The sequence below is a fragment of the Perissodus microlepis genome, chromosome 7 (genome assembly GCF_051167445.1).
Source record: "Perissodus microlepis isolate ML-2025 ecotype Zambia chromosome 7, ASM5116744v1, whole genome shotgun sequence".
NCBI lineage: Eukaryota > Metazoa > Chordata > Actinopteri > Cichliformes > Cichlidae > Perissodus > Perissodus microlepis.
In genome coordinates this window covers 23,627,797-23,646,962 of record NC_140467.1, presented here as the reverse complement: position 1 = coordinate 23,646,962, position 19,166 = coordinate 23,627,797, and the positions used below count along the sequence as shown (strand labels likewise).

Sequence of the window (19,166 nt, the reverse complement as noted above, 5' to 3'; positions counted from 1 at the left end):
AGGATTAAATGTAGACAGACTGTCATGCTACCACATTATTCTCTCTTCTTGTCAGCTCAGTCTTTGCCTGTTTCTGTGTCTGTGTTTAGGTGGAGCAGTATGGTAACCTCATCTTTCATGGGCTTCAGGGCAGCTGTCAGGAGTACATCGCCGGTCTGGTTGCTCACTACATCAAGGTACCACGGCTTAAACGCTGTTTCGGAGAGCTGCGCTCTCAAAGAAGTGCTACGATCCAATCTTAAAACCTGACCACTGTGTGTGTTCAGCCAGTCATGTGAAGGGAGGGGGTAGTGTTGAACAGCTTAATGTGTGAGAGAACATGGTCTTACTTTGAAGTAAAGTGTCATGAAAGGAAATTCATTCATAGCTGAGGTGTAATTGTGAGTTTCTTCCATGTCAGGGAGTGCTGACAGTTAAGTCTGAGGAAAATCTTCTACTTTACATTTTTAAACAAAGTTGCATTTGGCTCTGTTGCACAGGCTGATGCAATGAAACCGAAATTGCTGGCAAACAGTAATGCAATGTCTCATTACAACATGATGAAACACACCAAAGGCTAGCCACTGGTCCTTCCCACAGGCCACAGATTTAATAGGAATAGGGGGTACTCACACAGTGGAACTCAAATTCATCATCAGTGATGCTTTTTTTTTTAAATTCTTAAATATTTGGCCAGCACATGGGCAAAAACTGTTTGAATCACTGCTGCTTTCACATTGACACATTAGTCTGGTAATGGCATCAGAAACTGTATTTTTCCACGTGCACACAAAAGAAGATGTGGCTACATGAAAAAATTAGGTTAGGTTGAAGAATTGTGAATTAGGAACAGAAGCCAAACTGTCCGACTGTTAAACTAGAAAGTGAAATTCTCACTCATAAGAGCGGTATTAACCATTACCTACATAAACACAGGGAATCATGTATATGAAAGCCCTGTACAGTGTCTTGTGTCTAATCAGTCATGTGGCAATGGTCATTCTTCTGTATTTGTGGTGCCTGTTTTGATGATTTCCTTGCTTTAGTAATAATTATTCCTTTTTATTCATTTACTTATTGATTTCTTTTTTTTTTTAATAAAGCTGTGTATCACAATGAAATGCCACGATATTTAAAAAGCAAATGAAGGACAGAGGAATATCTTTGATAGCTCTGATGTGGAAAAGCCCTTTTTTCTCATTCAGAATTTCCTCCTGCTCCATTTCACTCGGCACATAGTAACCGTACATTTCCTTTGTTTCCATGACAACGGGCTCCCTTCTTACCTCTTTGTGCTTCTTCACTCATCCCCCCCCCCCCCCCCCCCCCCACACACACACCTCTTCTTTGTATCTCTATCAGTCGAAGCAGAAGGCAGGGGGGCTCAGCTGTGACGTGGTGAGGGTGGAGGTGGAAGAGAGCCTGACCAAAGAGCATCTGCTTGAGACTTTCATCAGCTGTGGTAGGAAAACACACGAGCAGACACACCGATGGAAAGCTTCATATTTAAAAGTCATGGTTTAATTTAATCAGCTACATTTATTGCACAAAAGAATTTTTTTTTCTGTCTCTTTATGGTTGATTCTGGAAGGGTCGGGTGGGAGGAAATCACTCATTCTTCCACTCTCAAAGTGCCTCAGATCAACTCACAGAAATACAGCGATTTAAAGCAGTGACAACATTTAGGATCGTGCAGTTTCCCCTGTCTTTGTATTGATGGTGCTTTATGTTGTATTGCTGTTTATTTTCTTTCCTCCTCTTCTTCCAGGTTTCCTGGTGCCAGCTGTGGGGTCAGGGGTCAGCCTACCAGCTCGACATACTGATCACTGTGTGATAGTCCTGCTGGAGGGACTGGAGAAAGCTGCATCCCTAACAGGCCTGCTTGGAGACCTCTGCCACAGTCTGGACAGCAGGAGCGCTGCTTCATCACTGGTCCTGAACACTGGTATGGCTGCAGACAGAGCCTGTAGCACAGATACAGACAGTGTAGTAAAGCACACACACGTAAGGTCTGGTGTCTCACACATAGGCGGAGGAAACTTTTATGTCAAACGTTTAGTCCCACTGCTGTTTGAAATTTGGTACCAAGAGGCACAAAAATCCTCTTGAATCCCTGCGCTTTGGGGGGGGGGGGGTGTATGACTTTATATGGGATCAACTTCACATTTGGTCAGTCTCAACTACTGACGTTGGCCAAGCTAAATTACAAAGCTTATGAGTTCTCGTTGAAGGGCATGTCCAAGGCGCCATGGAAAGTTTCGATCAGAGCCCTGTCATTGCAGCTTGCAGCTGTAATTTGAATTTGTTTTGTACAAGTGTCTGTGCTCTTCGGTAAACAGAAAGTCTTAAGTGGGGTTTATAGTCCTGCAAGTGTGTCCGTCTGTACACAGCTTTTGGTCAGACAGAGGGGGACAAGGGGTCTTCACCCACGCGAGACACGCAGCCGTGCACTCTTTCAAGATCCTGACTGCATACCACTGGAAGTGGATGACATATGCAACTGCCTAACTTTGATTGGTAGGTATGTGGGCCAGAATAGACCAGGTAGTGATAGTGGAGTTCACCGAGAACGGGAGAACGGCAAAAAAGCGTAAAAGATCATAAAATAAAGCATGAAAAGCACAGACAGTGACTGCAGTGGACACTTTTCATTGTTTTTAACACTTCAGCTCTTTGTATGTTCGAACTTCACTCTGTGGCTGACTCATGGATCACAGACTGGTTGTAGGACATACTTTGTACACCACCTCCATCTGACAACATAGCTCACTACAGGCAGGCCCTAGAGTGGAGTGGACAGCGAACGCGCTCCCTGTGCTCGACCACAAAACCAACAGTCAGATAATAACAACAATATAAGAGACTGACTAGGAAGATGATGCCAAACAAATCGGCTTTTTTGTCTTGTCCTTCCTTCCCTCAGGTCCCCACCACTTCCGAGAGGGGAACTTTCTGATTGCAACATTATCGAAGCCCCGCCTGCAGGGAGCAGAGCTTCGTCTCCAGCAGCATTTCCGCTGGGTCACTTTTCGTTGGGATCAGGAGCCACTGCACAGCCTGCTGGGAAGGCACCTCCGCAAAAAGCTGCTTCACAAGGTCAGACAGAGGTTTAGCTGCAGCCGCCAGAGAGACTGCATCATTTTGGTGGGCGGCCAGATCAGCTTTGTTTTAATCACAACCAAAATCATGTTTTTTTTTTCCCACCTGTAATCCCAAACAAGCTCAAATGTTAGGAAATGGATCATTAAGAGTAGCACAGGGAGACGTGATCAAAAACATAGTAGAACTGTTCACAGGAAACCCAGTCTGTGATATTCCTTCCCATATGTCCTTTTGATATTTCACTTTAGCCACATGGTGTTTTATCATAAGAGCAGAACATATTCAGTTCTGTTGCCCTGCTTCTTTCCCCCAGATGGGGACTGGACTTTGGTCTCCTGATGGCGTCATGGAGCGGTTGGTGTTGTGGGTGAGCCAGGTTTGGCAGCAGCTCAATGCCTGCCTGTCCCGTCTGGGGACCCATGAGGCTTTGCTGGGCCCGCAGCTCTTCCTGTCCTGCCCTGTGGTCCCAAACAATGTGCAGGCCATTGTAAGGTGTGTGAACATGTCTCTATCTAGAAAAAAATTATAGTTTGTTTCCAGTGCTCATTTGTGAAGTGAAGGAGTTATGCGATTTGAATTAAAGCTGAAACCCTGCACTGTTGATTGTTTGACCTGTACAGAGGCACAGTCCCCCTCTTGGTGAGAGTAGTTTAATTTGCTGTGATGAAAAACACAAAATCAGTGAATATTTGTACATAAGTGACGGAATTACTTAGTAGATCTGTTGTAAATGAGCTTTTAGTTGATTTGGTTACATTTTAAAAAGTGCTGCTTGCTCTACACATTAATGATTTATGATTGTTTCCATATAAAGTGTTTATCTTTCTACCTTCATTTATGATAAATGAACATTCTAAACTGAACTGAAACGACCTCAGTGTTGACCAGATAATCTGCGGCCAGAGGAAAAAGATCAGGAAACGACTTAAGGGAAGAACTATGAAGTGTGTGCGTGCTTGGAAGCTTACATGTTTGCGTGTGTGCACATACATGCAGGTGGCTGGCACGTCTCTGGAATGCTGTGGTCGTCCCCCGTGTAGAAGAAGCCATCATCTCCCGGGTAACAGCCAAGTGCTCCTCCTCTTCCACCTCTCACTCTCCAGCCCCCTCATCACAACGACCATGTCTTAGCAACTGTGGGCTGAGTGCTGGACAACAGGCTGTGGTGAAAGCCGCTCTCAGCATCCTGGTCAACAAGGCTGTACTCCTGGGATGCCCCCTGCCTCGACATGGTGTGTGTGCGTCACATGAGATGTTTAGCTGTTGATTCACTCAAGTTCCCAAAGGAAATAAGTGAGCAGGGAAAAAACCATGACATGAGATTAAAAATGCACTGATCGACAGTGTTTCCCTTATTCCTCAGAAATCGACAGATACCTGCTAGAGTTTCAGGGTGGCACGTTCCCTCTGTCAGCTGTTTGCCCCTATAAAGGAAGCATGTGCGGCGGAGGAGGTAGAAGGGGACGGGACAGTGGCAAGTTGAGACGATCCAACACCAGCCCTCGGAAGAAGGGAAGCCCCGCCTTGAATTGGAGCAGCAGTTCCTTCAGAGAGGGTAAGAATACTGCTCTGCATTGGATCACAATGAACAATGTATTTGTACTTGTGGGAATATTCTTTTAAAAATCTGTCATTTTGGAGGGGCAGGTTTACTTGAATAATTTAAAGGTATCAAGGCGTGATTGTATTCTGTAAGTGTTAACTAAAACTGGTCCATAACAGAAAGGTAACTGGTGGCACCACCCAGCACCTGATTTTGGATGCATGCTGTTGTTTTTAACTTTGTTATCTACTGCCATCGTTCACCTTTGCTTTTGTCCAGGTTGCAGCTGTAAATGCTTTTTTCGATGATTTTCCTGATTAAATAAGTTACATTGGTTCGCTGATACCATCTTATGGTACAAACTGGTATTACACGAACGTGCGGCCCAACCCAAGTGCAGACGATATCTCTTCACCACAACACATAGATGTTTTCGACATTGTGTCATAGTGGTTATTTCTTCACATTCAGACAGCTTTAATTATTTTGTGTTTTAAATGTAAAACCATTGCACTGTGACGTTCTGGATGTAACAGAGCAATGAAAGTCCTCAGATACTTCAGATAAAGCATTTTTTCAGTCACATATGAAGAGCTTGTTAAAATACGATGCGTAAAGCGTTAGATTTAGACATTTGAAAGCCCCGATTAAGGACACGTCTTCAATCTCCACAAGGTGGCACTGTTTACCAGCCCTAACATTTGCTGCCTGCCTCTTTCTTTTCTCCTTTTTACTCAGGAGAAACCACAAATCCCCATCTTTTATATTTGAAAGCAAGTTGTTTCTAATTAAAACTATTGGTAGAAGGTCTGTTTGTGTCCACATGCACAGTTTGTGTACTCATCAGCTCACCTTCCGTGTTTCTATAGATAAGCCTTTTTTAATAAAACCCAGGCTTTTGGCTCTGTTCCTGTTGCCATTTAAGTGAACTGCCGTTTTTCATGTCGTATGAATAAAGCTGTACATTAACCTATGATTTCAGGTTCTCTCTCGAGCTCTGATGTCAGCTTGATCTCCAATGGCAAAGTCCAGAGGTTGGTTCTGTGTCTCATTAATATAAATGTGCAGCAGTGGTAATAGCATTAGCATCAGTACCTTATATTAATATGTGGACAGACAGATCCTGCACACATATTTTATTAAATAGCTTAATTAAGTAGTTGTTACAGTACGTTAGGTGCCTTTGCATATATATTTTGTAAAAATTATTGTTACTATTATTAATTTTTTAAATTGTTATACTTTTTTAGACAGCCCGAAGGTCTGTCTGTTTTCTCTGATGATGAGACCGATTTGATCAGAGAACTGCAGACGATGTGCTCCAGCAAATCTGAGCCAGACATCACTAAGGTACTCACACTCACAAGCCTTTCCACATTTCTCCACTCACTCACTGACACAATGGATTTACTCTGACTCTGACTTAAAAGAGACGTTTCAATGCTGGGAAGTCAGTTATATTATCAATCCAGTGGAAATGTGCCGTTAACAGTAATTTATGACCAGGACAAACTGAAATAGTGGGGAGACCGTTGACATATAATTTAGTGCTGTCAATAGATTTAAAAAAATATAACAAATTAATCGCACAATTTTCTGTAATTAATCGCAATTTCTTGATCAATAGCCTGGTTGCAATTACATTTTTTTCAACTTTATATTTAAGCTTGTAACTGACATTTATGCAATATAATGAAGTAAATACAGAATAAACACAACGAATGGATGCTTAAATTCAAAGAGAATTTGAATAGTTTTCTTCAATCTTGTAGCACAGATTCTCTTCTGTGAAATACAACTTTTTAAAAACCCTACATACTAATAGGTAAGTATGCACTAATATATAATATATGTATTAGTGCTCTCAAACAATTACAATTTTAAATCAGATTCATCACAGGGTTACTGTGGATTAATTTTGATTAATCACGATTAAATATCATTCATTTTTATTCTATATTGATCACATTTCATTTTGCATGAGCAAACAGACTCGAGAAAAAAGGGAAAATATACGGACTTAACGTGTTTATTGAACATCTTGAACATTCGTGTTAACAAAAAGAACTGTGTAAACATTTATCCACGCTCACTCTTCGTGAGGCACTTCAAGTCCTTGAAACGTGGAACCAAAGCTATGTAAAGCGCCTGTTGTCAACGATATTAATAGGTCTGCAGTTTGTTGCAATCCACTTGGCAGTTGTGTCGGTCAATATTTGCGAGGTAGACTTACTGAGTCCCTGATGCTCCGTGAGTGGTTTGTCGCAAGCTGGGTGACCCGTTAGCCAAAGTCCTAGCAGCATACCCGACTAACGTATGCTTCGTGTCAATGTGATATTTTAAGCTGGAGGTGCTTCGGTGAAAAGAAAATTCCTTCTTGAACAATGTGCATAATACTTTATGTCGGTCGACTGTTCCGTCTTGTTATTTTTTTTAATACTCAAATTTCCCATCGAGAGGGCCAATGTGCGTTTATCATCTTCCATATTGAGTTGATTGGTTCAGCTGCCCGTCACTACCAGATCAGCTGCCCATTTGCGAAGGTAACTCTACTTGGACAAACTGCCTGAAATGCGTTGACAGAAACATTTCAGGGATTTTGAGTCATTCTGCAATTTTTTGACATTAATTGCGTTAAAAATTTTGATCGCGTTGACCGTGATGGCGGATTAATGTGCGTTAACACGTTAATTTCGACAGCACTAATAATTTTATATAAATACTGCATGTGAAATGTTGTCAACTACTGACTTTTGACCCAGGAAGGTTTTAAAAACTTGAAATGTACTTCCCACCATTTCAGTAAGAACCTAAAGTTCACTGCACTGACATAGAATGCTGCTGAGTGACCAGACTGGTATTTAATGCTAAAAATGATCTGGATAAACTAAAATCATTTTAAATATAAGGATTGTTTTGAATTTTGGGGTGAACATGTTTTTTCAGTGAGTTACTGCTTGAAGTATGGAACTCATGGACATCAGATACTGTGTTTCCTGCCTAGAAACACTCTGCCAGGCCTTTCCTGTCGCTGCGTTCAGTTGTTGCTTGTTTCTGATCTCTGTGCTTTCACTTGTGTCTGCAGTAACAATGCAAAGCATGTTCTGTTGGTTTGAGATCAGCCATTGAAGAAGATCATATTTTTGCAGCTTATAAAACTTTTGGGTTGCTTTTGCTGTATGATTTGGGTCATTACCCATTTCCACAGTGAAGCACTCTCTGATCAGTATTGCAGCATTTGGCTGAATGTTAGCAGAGAGTAATTGCCCTGAACACTAAAGAAATCCTCCTGCTACTTCTGTGAGCACTCACATCATTACACATTAGTGGTCCAATTCCACTGGCAAGCATACAAATTTCCCCCTCATGCTGGACAGATACTGTGGTATTCTTTGGATTATGAGCTGTTGTTTTTTTTTTTTCTTCTCCATACTTTTCTCTTCTTCCCATCATTTCTTTTGCTAGCTTTCTGATAAGTTTATTGTGGTTTTGCAGCATAATGATAACCTCCATCTTTCTGGACATCATATTTAGAATTCTCATGAAACCATACCAAATGCAAGCTCAACACTTGGAATCACTCTTGAAACTCAAGATATTTATCTGCGTCATATGTAATTTGGCCTCACCTGACCATAAAACTGCTGGTCAGCAGGTGTCCAGCGACTTTTGAGCCTATGAAAATGGCTGTGTAGAAAAGTAGGGGGGAAAAGTCAAAACTTACACTCCTCCAGCTATGAGCTGCTGCTTGAAATACTCTCCTCTATCTCTCACAGATCTCTCACACCAAAGATGACATGATCCTGTTCTCCAGCTTGCCCAGAGAAGCAGTGCTCCCACGAAAGGCTGAGCAAGAAACCGCAGTCCAGCAACGACCACAGATGGAAAGAGTAAGAGGCAAAGGCGATTAGCAGCTTAACACTGTGATCAATAATAGTTGTTGTAAATAGCATCAGAAAGCAATGAATACATTAGCCTGTAAGTCAAACTCTAGTGATGGTTTGATATTTAACGAGACCTGTTCCAGTTAATTTCCAACTCTCTAGTTTTGTTCTTTCACTCAACTAAAGCAACATTGCACAATTAACAGTTGTAATTAATCCTTTATTTATCTTATAGTGGGCCTTGGTGGAGCCCTTGAGCTGATCCGCTCACTGAAACATTTAGCTCCTCTCCTTTTAAACCATCACTATAACCTTTGGCCCTCCACTGATTCTAAACGGTGTTGCAGCAGGTGCAAGCCACTCTTTTTGATGGAAAACAGAGGAAGAGTAGAAAGCAATGTCTGAATGTAGTTGTGCAGAGCAGTCTGAATCCTGAGCTTTTGGCTTACTCTTGCTGCTAATCCTTTTGCGTCTACTACACCACAAACAGGTTACTTATAACTAGAAGTAGTAAGAAGCAGTAATTTGATTACGTTTCAGATCTCCTCTGTAATTTCATGCATTATTGCTCCCACCAGTTTTGTCCACTGACATGAAAATGTTAAAACGGGCTCAATCTTTGATCCCGCAGACCGTCAGTCAGTCCAGCCGCAGCTCCAACCAGGCGTCTGTCCAGAGCAGCGATCGACGATCGGGCCCACGTGTCAAATCACAGCTCCCCATCGCCAGCAGCCGAGGGCAGCACACCCGCGTCTCTGCGGCCACCCCAAGCAGCAGCAATAACAATAATGGCAGCAACAGCCCCAGCCGAATCCAGACGCCCCACAGCCGCAGCAGAACTACAAACAGCAGCACCAACAGCAGAACAAAGCAGGCTCCATCCAGCAGCAGCAGCAACAACAACTACTACAGCAACATTGACAACAACAACCAATCACATGAGGAGATCTGGATTCTCCACAGAGACCTGCATGAAAACAAATAGACATTTTCCTCCCTCCTCCTCCCCACGATTCCTCCTGTCATGATGTAAAGACTAAGTACCTGACAACCTTTGACTCTTAGTATTTGTACTTGTTACTAGTACTTGTTACACTGTAATACAGTTGTGTACTTGGGGACCATAGTTTCATTCTATTACAGTATTTGAATTATGTGATTGCTTGGGGTTAAAGAAAAGTGGCTTCTCGCGTGTGGGAAACAACACAAGGTAATGCAGCAGGTTGTTTTACTGTTGCCTTAATTCCAGTGCATCAACCTGCAGCAAGTACGTGACAGTATTCAGAGACGGGTTAAGAACTGACTCACTTATAGTATTTAACCTGCCTCAAAACAGTCCTGGCACAGTATTCTTGTGTACTTAAAGTGAAATGCTGTACTTCTGAAGCCACTGAGTGTTTTTGGATCAAAGAAGGAAAAAGCAGGTTTTTTCTCTTTCTTTTGTTTTTGATTTTTCTTTGCTTTCTTTTGGGTATTAAGTATTTTGAAATATTCACGTGTTTTATCTTTAAATAGTTGCAAGGTTGGTTAAAATACTGTTGAAATTAATCAGGGTTTTACCAAATATTTGTACATAAGAATTAGTAAGTCTAAATGCTCTATAGATCGGTGTATGTGGTATGTGGATGCTTGTACAGTGATATAAATCTTAAAGCAAAACAGCTGAGAAAAACAGGCTACTTGTATATAGTGTTTGTAAATTGAGTTTTGGTTCTGAGCCCTTCACTTGTTTCATAGTGAAGGTGGTTGTGGCAATAAGTAATAGAACTGTAGAAATACAGGATGTCCTCTGTCAATTGTAAGCCATAATAAATATTTTCAAAGCTCATCAGTTACCCCGACTCGTGTTCAGCTGATCCCCAACTCTATAATTCACTTTTTATTCACGCTTCCCATTATTACTGTGTGTGTTTTTATTTTTAAGGACATGTTTTATCGGAAGCGTTTATGTACATATATATAAATATATCTATACATATGTACAGGAGAGATTTTAGGCAACATATGATTTTGATCTGTACGATAGCTATTTGAAGTTTAAAGAATTGTCTTTTTTGTCAAGCACAAAAATTAAACACAGCACTGTCAAAACCCCCGTCAGCCTTTCTCGTTTTTTATTTGTTTGCTTTTTCTTGTTATTGTTGGTTTGTTTGTTTTTTAATCTGCATTTTTTAAAACTGGCACACTCCTGAGTCAAAAGACTTAAGAGTTGACCAACCATGTCATAAAATATGGTGAATTGTATCAAGTATCAAGTATCAAGTGTTTTTAAAAAAAATTATATTATTCTGAATATTTAATATTTTAACACCTCTCCTGGCTATTAATTATTTACTTATTTATGTTTATTTATTACACTGTCCTTATAGTTGTTGGGCTATTTAGAAGATGATGAGTACTAGTAGATGTTTGAAAACTACTACTACTATATATATGTATTCACAAAGTCACATTTAGTGAGATTTCTGTGTGGTTTATAGTTTTTAAATCTTCTGCGTATGTTTGTAAATCTGGGTTATCCAGAAAACATTAGCTAACCACATGTAATTGACAAGTTTTTAACCATTGAGTTTGTGGTTTCTCTTTCTAATCACATAGTTTCAAAACAAAGATGACTCATTCAGAAGTTGGAAAACAGGAGCTGTATCCATCTTTTATATGCGCCATTGTTAATACCAGGACAGTTCAGCTTTAGTCAATAAATCAGCAATATAATGCGAAATTTTCGGACATGTCTCAAGACTGAAAGTTTTTTATTGCCGTTTGTAAAAAAAGAAAGTATACAGTTTATCAGAATCATGGTCTGAAGGCTTTGTTGTGCCATGAGGAGCACTGTAAACTCAGTAATTTCTATGACAACCTTGCGTCCACACGAGCAGAGGGAAGAGAGAGGCCTCGGACGGAGCTTCAACAACCAAAGGGGCAGGAGCACTAGAGAACCAGAGGCAGTGGGTAGCCAAGGCCGCCCAGCCAAGGGGCAACAATAATAATAATAATATACAGTGGCTTGCAAAAGTATTCGGCCCCCTTGAACTTTTCCACATTTTGTCACATAACAGCCACAAACATGAATCAATTTTATTGGAATTCCACGTGAAAGACCAATACAAAGTGGTTTACACGTGAGAAGTGGAACGAAAATCATACATGATTCCAAACATTTTTTACAAATAAATAACTGCAAAGTGGGGTGTGGGTAATTATTCAGCCCCCTTTGGTCTGAGTGCAGTTAGTTGCCCATAGACATTGCCTGATGAGTGCTAATGACTAAATGGAGTGCACCTGTGTGTAATCTAATGTCAGTACAAATACAGCTGCTCTGTGACGGCCTCAGAGGTTGTCTAAGAGAATATTGGGAGCAACGACACCATGAAGTCCAAAGAACACACCAGACAGGTCAGGGATAAAGTTATTGAGAAATTTAAAGCAGGCTTAGGCTACAAAAAGATTTCCCAAGCCTTGAACATCCCATGGAGCACTGTTCAAGCGATCATTCAGAAATGGAAGGAGTATGGCACAACTGTAAACCTACCAAGACAAGGCCGTCCACCTAAACTCACAGGCCGAACAAGGAGAGCGCTGATCAGAAATGCAGCCAAGAGGCCCATGGTGACTCTGGACGAGCTGCAGAGATCTACATCTCAGGTGGGGGAATCTGTCCATAGGACAACTATTAGTCGTGCACTGCACAAAGTTGGCCTTTATGGAAGAGTGGCAAGAAGAAAGCCATTGTTAACAGTTTGCAGTTTGCCACAAGCCATGTGGGGGACACAGCAAACATGTGGAAGAAGGTGCTCTGGTCAGATGAGACCAAAATGCAAAACGCTATGTGTGGCGGAAAACTAACACTGCACATCACTCTGAACACACCATCCCCACTGTCAAATATGGTGGTGGCAGCATCATGCTCTGGGGGTGCTTCTCTTCAGCAGGGACAGGGAAGCTGGTCAGAGTTGATGGGAAGATGGATGGAGCCAAATACAGAGCAATCTTGGAAGAAAACCTCTTGGAGTCTGCAAAAGACTTGAGACTGGGGCGGAGGTTCACCTTCCAGCAGGACAACGACCCTAAACATAAAGCCAGGGCAACAATGGAATGGTTTAAAACAAAACATATCCATGTGTTAGAATGGCCCAGTCAAAGTCCAGATCTAAATCCAATCGAGAATCTGTGGCAAGATCTGAAAACTGCTGTTCACAAACGCTGTCCATCTAATCTGACTGAGCTGGAGCTGTTTTGCAAAGAAGAATGGGCAAGGATTTCAGTCTCTAGATGTGCAAAGCTGGTAGAGACATACCCTAAAAGACTGGCAGCTGTAATTGCAGCAAAAGGTGGTTCTACAAAGTATTGACTCAGGGGGCTGAATAATTACGCACACCCCACTTTTCAGTTATTTATTTGTAAAAAATGTTTGGAATCATGTATGATTTTCGTTCCACTTCACACGTGTACACCACTTTGTGTTGGTCTTTCACGTGGAATTCCAATACAATTGATTCATGTTTGTGGCTGTAATGTGACAAATTGTGGGAAAGTTCAAGGGGGCCGAATACTTTTGCAAGCCACTGTAAATGAAATCAGTTATACTATAAACAGAAATTAAAAAAAAGAAACTATTTGTTTGACTCACACACACACAAACAACTGTACATAACCGTACACCAGTCTCCCAGTATTTCCACCATACCTTCACTACCACTGTACACTTCAGGTCATTCTGGAATTTTTAAAACTTCTTCAACACAAGAATTTTACCTTTAATGCCTGATGATAAGAATTCTGTAAGATACAAAACTCTCTTTAGACAGCGTTGTGACACAAAAGGTTTGTATGGAATATTTGACTAATCACATTAAAATGTCAGGGATGTAACATTAACTAAGAACTGGGTTAGAGGAAGGGCTATGTTCATATTAAACATAGCTACATGTCAAATAATACAATTAAAATAATGAGTTAAGGATATGCACCAATTAAAAGAATGTGAAAGGGAGAAGGAGGCAAGGTCAACTGAACTGTGAATTACACAGAGCCACCATAGTAAGGTCTAAGCATTGAAAATGACCCATAGCTCGTTTCCTTTAAATTATATGGGTGTAATGATTGGATATATATACAGCTTTACATTTGGTGTTTTTTTTAAAGGATGTAATGAATATGTCAGTCACTATAAGATCCAAAAATGAAAATGATTTCCATGCAAACATCTGAGAAAAAGAACACGACCACATCTGAATTCTCAAAATCTTTAGTTTTACTGGAAATATAGTTGATTGACAAATACATTTATACATTTCTGGACATCTCTGCCCATTTCCTATGAGTAAGAAACAGTTTTGTTCTTAATTTACAATATTAAAAAAAAAATGTCAGTTAACATATTGAGGCATTTCTTCAAGGTACCTTCATTTACTGCAGTGGTGCTTTACAAAATTATAATTCAAAATAGAATGAATGTTAGAAAAGTCTAGAGCGAAGAACTGAGAAATCGTGAGAATTGCTAAACAAAGAAAACCAAAATGCTTTGCAATTGTACAGCAGTAGCTCTTAAAAAGTTTCTCTCACATTTTTTTTATTTTATTTTTATTTTTTTACTTTGGACAAATTACCAGCTTCTCTGTCTGTGAAGGTTCTCAGTCATCCATAAATCATAAAACAATAGCGGCTGAGAAATTAAAGATAATTGTTTTCAAATGTCATTATTCTACTTTTCATTGAGGATTTGACATGAAAGTGCAGATTTTTTAATTGTGTGACTGTTTCCGTGCTGTGAAAGCTGGTGAGTACCTCAGGGTGTCTCTAAAGTGCATACACATAGAAAAATAAGGGTATCAGAGTCATCACAAACTATTAGCGTCAGCCAACAGCGTCACTGTTTTGTGGACATCAGTTAAGTTACTTAAGGGTCAGACTGACTGACTATAGACAGAAGGAATTTGGGACTATTTGCTTTATTTAAAAGAAAAATCCAAAAAGACACACGAAGACACTGCAGAAGTCTCATTTAATGAGCTGCTGTTATTGCTCTTGATCTCCTAGTTTGGCACATACAGCCACAATAAATAAAAAGTAAAAGCCAACGAGCATGTCATTAAAATCAATCCTTTGCACCAGACACCTTGACATTTTTCCAGACTTGTGCGTCTTGAGCCGTTCCTAGGCAGGTTTTACAGTGTGATAGGATGCTTTGTCTTTCTTGGGGAGGCTATGAGGTGGCCTGGAGGCTTCACCCCAGCACCAACATGCTGGTCGAGGATACATCAGCATGCCTTTGGAGTGCCTGTGTGAGTGCTGCAAAAGCTCAGAGCAGTTCTAACAGCAGCTTCACCACATAAATGAGGAACTTATAATGAATTATAGTATGGTTATAATTTGATTCTTCAAAACTATTGAATAACATTTGCTAATATCAACAGTTACGTTCAATTTGGCTTGTTCAAATTATTCCAGTCTGGAGTGGAGTGTATTGTCTCACTCTTGCTAACTGCTTGGCTATCGGGATGCCTGCTATACAAGTAAAAATATAAATAGTGGGATATGAATGGCTGCCTTTGGGGACTGTGTAGGGTGTGCATGAAGACTCCTGCTTGATACTGATACATTTTGGTAAAACAGAAGAACATCTGTTCTTGTGATTGTTCTTATTTTTTAACGGTTCCATATGCCAAGAATAGAGAACAAAGTATGTGGCCTTATTGTTTTCCTGTTTGCTCACAATGCTCAGTTACATGCTCCACACTCATTCAAAATGCATCTAAAAAGTCAGACTTCTACAGTGGCTGTTATTAGACGTTCAGTCTGAGGTGCTCCAGTGAAAATGAGCTGGCTGTTAGCCAAAATGCTTTTCAAAAAAATGCAACTGAAACCAATAAAAATGCTGTTTAAACAACAAATCATGCAAAAAGACAAGTATGGATTTCTTTCCCTTTTTTCAAAGCAAGTGCAGAAGAGAACATCTGTGAGAACCGTCTGAACTCAATGAGCTCATGTACTGTTTGTTTGTCACTGAAACCTGCCGGAGCTCTTTAATGAGCTAAATAACAGTGTCCACTTAGTCAGACTGAACCCGGACTCTGGTGCATGCTATGATGTGCTTTGTTTATATGTCAGCTCTTTGTAAGTCATACGATTCTTCCTCTATTTAGCTGGTCCCTTTCCATACTCTTCTTTATCTTCCATGCAGTGTGCTTGTGAAGCCTTTCATTCACACACGCACGCACGCACGCACACACACTGATTTTCCTTTAATTTAGTGGCAGAATTCACCATTGCACACATTTTCTTTAAAAAAAACAAACAAAAAAATAATACTCCTAAACTTGCATTTGTGTTATTCTAATGTTTCAGACACCTGCAATTAGAAGTTTTGCATCTGTACTCTCATCCTTCATATTTTGCACTGTGCACACTCAGTCATGTTCAGGCAACTTTTAAACATGCCTATTCTGAGGTGGGAGCGACACAGTGGTCCAGTGGTTAACACATCACCTCACCTCCTTGCTGGCTTCTCTTTTTGTGTTGAGCATGTTCTTTGGGTTCCTCAGCATCTTCCAGTTCTTTCCCACAGTCCAAAGACATTCTTGTTAGGTTAGCTCATGACTATACTGGTTTTAGATGTGAGTGTGTGGTTCACTGTCTCTGTGTTAGCCTTGTGATGGAGTAATAACTTCTCCAGAGTGGCAGGTTTTACTCTGCTTTGTGATACAGCACTTTGTGACTGCTTCTTTGTGAAAAGCTCTCTGTGATAAACTTTACTTACTTATTATTGCTTATCCTGCCTTTTGCCCTATGTTGGGATCGGCTCCAGTCACACCTTTGGTAAAAGGTTAATAAAATAGTAGGTAGCTGGACTGTTTAAGTAATTTAGGACATAGCTTTTTTTTTTAATGTGTGCAAAGCTTCATAATCCTGGTTTTACTTTGTGACAGTGAAGTGGATCTCAGCAGCTATGTTTGGCTATGAAAAATGTGGCTTCAATTTCTGTAAGACACATTTCACTATTTCAATAATTTTTGATTCAGTGTAAATTGAATTCTCCTAAGAGTGGGTAAAATAATATGCCTGAGTTGTCCAAACTGATTCAGATTCTGTCATTATGGCCTCGTCAATCTTGCTTCAGAAATTAACCCCAAATCATTGGTCTTCAAACAGCTGTTTGTTTGTCCTTGCAGGTGTGTATGCGCACGTGTGTTTGCAGCTGGCCAGTTAGAGTCTCGTGTCATGGACTTCATCTTCTGCTTCCTCTGGCAGTGAGGAGATCTTGGCAGTCTGTGGCGTCGGCCTCTTGTTGGAGTTAAGGCGGTGAAGCGTTGGGAAGAGGCGGAGCCGATCGGCTGTGCTCATGGCCTGTTTGAGGTGACTCTTCTCATTCATGAGCTTCTGAATGGAGTCGTATGTTTTCATGGAGCTGCCTTCAATCATCTGAACAGGAGGGAGAGAGGAAGGAGAGGCAGCTTCATTTTGTTGTTCATCAAAATGTTCTTTTTTTCTGTAAAATATGCCAACTCACCAGAAATGTAAAAAAAAATTGCCGCATTTATATATATTTGTTTATTTTGAAAACTCACGTATGGAAAAAGTAGTTTATGTGCAGGGTTATTATTCTGCAGATAATAATTCTTGTCCCCTGTAAGGAAGTTTTGACCTTCCCATTAAGGCAACACTATTTGTTAGCATTGCAAACAACCCAGCACTTTCAAGACCCACAGCATGAGGGAGTGTTGATAGATGACCATCTTACAGTGCTCTACTCGAGTTTCATAAACTTCGACAAACGTATGAGAGCAACTCAGAAATAAACTTAGACCAGAACTTACCAGGAATGACTGACAGTCCGTCAGTGGATCCACCCTGTGTTCTGACATGATGACGGTGCAGCCTGAAAACGCCTGTTTCAGTGTCTTCCTCAGGACCTTCAGTGTTCTGTTCACACACACACACACACACACACACACACACACACACACACACGCACACACACACGAAGACACAATCATTACTGTTATCAAAGGCTTTTCCTTCACTGCTATTGCATTAGTTTAACCTCAGGCAAATTCTGCAGAGCATTAAGCTAGACGGCTTATTATAAGCTTCATTTACTACCATGACCCCCCTACTCCACCATCCTGCACATATGGTTACACACACACATACATTAGGCTTAAATTACTGTAAGCAATCTGGATTGTCACCATATGCAGTGACAGGAACACCACACATGCTGGATTTGCATGACTGCCGTTGCAATGTGACTTCACCTTACTGCTTGGCTTTAACAGGGAGAACGCCACAAACAATATACAAACTCTTTCAGGAGGCAGCTGTGTTTAAGCATGTGTTAGCAAAGGAACTTCATAGACAAAACATTTTTTATTCACTTCTAATGAAAGCTACTTGTCGCCGCTCCTTTGTCACATGGGGTCATACCTTTGGGTAATACCTTTGAGCTAACTTTAGCTATTTCTTTTTTTTTTTATTGTTGTGATTTTGATATGTTTGTCTGAAACAGGTCTCTCTTGTAAATCAGACACTGAGTCTCAATGGGACTATTTGTTTAAGCGGAATAAAGAAAATCCAGCCGTGAGCTTGTAATGCTATTTTTTCCTTGGATTCTACTGAAGTAGCCTTGAATCAGTCACAGTTCTTCTGGGTCTTTGTGTAGCTACTCAGTTCATCCACTGACTGAAACAAGCCTCCTTCACCTCCTTCTCCTTTAAGCCAACTTTCTTCTGATTGGTGGCCCCTAACAAATAAAAAGTCTGAATAGCAGACTGGGTGGGTCATATTAAAGATATACCTTATGATTCAAATCATACAGATCTAAAAGTAGCAAAAATGCCCAAAATTTGGCATATAGAGCAGTCTGAAGCAAGAGCTTTTAGATCCAAGGGATTACTTGCATAGAGACTGATCTCATTGTTTAAATCATTGTGGACGGTTATCGCTCAGGTGGTGGAGCATCTCATCTACCAATCAGAAGGTTAACTGATCGATCACTTTGTGTTTGCAGCAGTTAGGAAACCCTGCACATACATAAAAGTGCTGTGTGACGGGATGAATGAGACTTGCAGTAGAAAGCACATTGAGTGCTCAATTGAGTAGAAAGGTATTATAAAAGTACCGCTGTAGTGACCATTTAACAGCACATGTAAGCCCCATATACTGGTCTAGTGATATTTTTAAATCAAATGTGATTTATATATGTTGATTATTGAGTAGACAGTGTTTAATACTCACATAGGGTCAAGGTAGGCAGATGGCTCATCCAGCAGCAGGATACGGGCTCTACTGAGGATGGAACGGGCAAGACAAACCAGCTGTTTGTGTCCATTGCACAGCACGCTGCCTCCATACTCCAGCTGAAAGTCTAGCTTGTCTGGGAACTGCTCAATCACAGACTTCAGACCCACCTGAGGGCACACAAGACAGAGTTTACTTTTACTGAAAGTTCCATATTATCTTTACCTCATTTTTATCATTTTAAAATATTGGTGTAAACTTCATGACATCAATGTTGAAATGGTGGTAAAACTGCATGGCAGTAATTTTACCAACATCACTGTCCTATGCAGACAGTACAATAATTCCATCCTATGTGGCAAAATATTTAATCTTCTATGGCTTATTTCTCATATTTATTCCTAGCATGAGGGGAAAAC

General features: G+C 40.6%; 2 protein-coding genes across 2 annotated transcripts in view; one reads left to right on the top strand and one right to left on the bottom strand.

The window, feature by feature from the left end:
- cttnbp2 (cortactin binding protein 2) overlaps positions 1-10,603 on the top strand; it is an 88,701-nt gene extending 78,098 nt beyond the window's left edge. Inside the window, exons 13-23 of the mRNA XM_084934271.1 lie at positions 90-176; positions 1,342-1,441; positions 1,748-1,924; positions 2,903-3,075; positions 3,395-3,573; positions 4,078-4,313; positions 4,445-4,636; positions 5,607-5,658; positions 5,875-5,974; positions 8,401-8,514; positions 9,140-10,603. Coding sequence (XP_084790397.1) covers positions 90-176; positions 1,342-1,441; positions 1,748-1,924; positions 2,903-3,075; positions 3,395-3,573; positions 4,078-4,313; positions 4,445-4,636; positions 5,607-5,658; positions 5,875-5,974; positions 8,401-8,514; positions 9,140-9,493 — 1,764 coding nt within the window. The 3' untranslated portion in view covers positions 9,494-10,603. The remainder of the gene's footprint in view (positions 1-89; positions 177-1,341; positions 1,442-1,747; positions 1,925-2,902; positions 3,076-3,394; positions 3,574-4,077; positions 4,314-4,444; positions 4,637-5,606; positions 5,659-5,874; positions 5,975-8,400; positions 8,515-9,139) is intronic.
- Positions 10,604-13,744: 3,141 nt separating this feature from the next.
- The window catches only part of cftr (CF transmembrane conductance regulator), a 44,365-nt gene continuing 38,943 nt past the window's right edge, over positions 13,745-19,166 (bottom strand). Inside the window, exons 25-27 of the mRNA XM_084934269.1 lie at positions 18,745-18,917; positions 17,325-17,430; positions 13,745-16,929 (exon numbers count right to left, since the gene is read on the bottom strand). Of these exons, the coding sequence (XP_084790395.1) occupies positions 16,714-16,929; positions 17,325-17,430; positions 18,745-18,917 (495 nt within the window). The 3' untranslated portion in view covers positions 13,745-16,713. The remainder of the gene's footprint in view (positions 16,930-17,324; positions 17,431-18,744; positions 18,918-19,166) is intronic.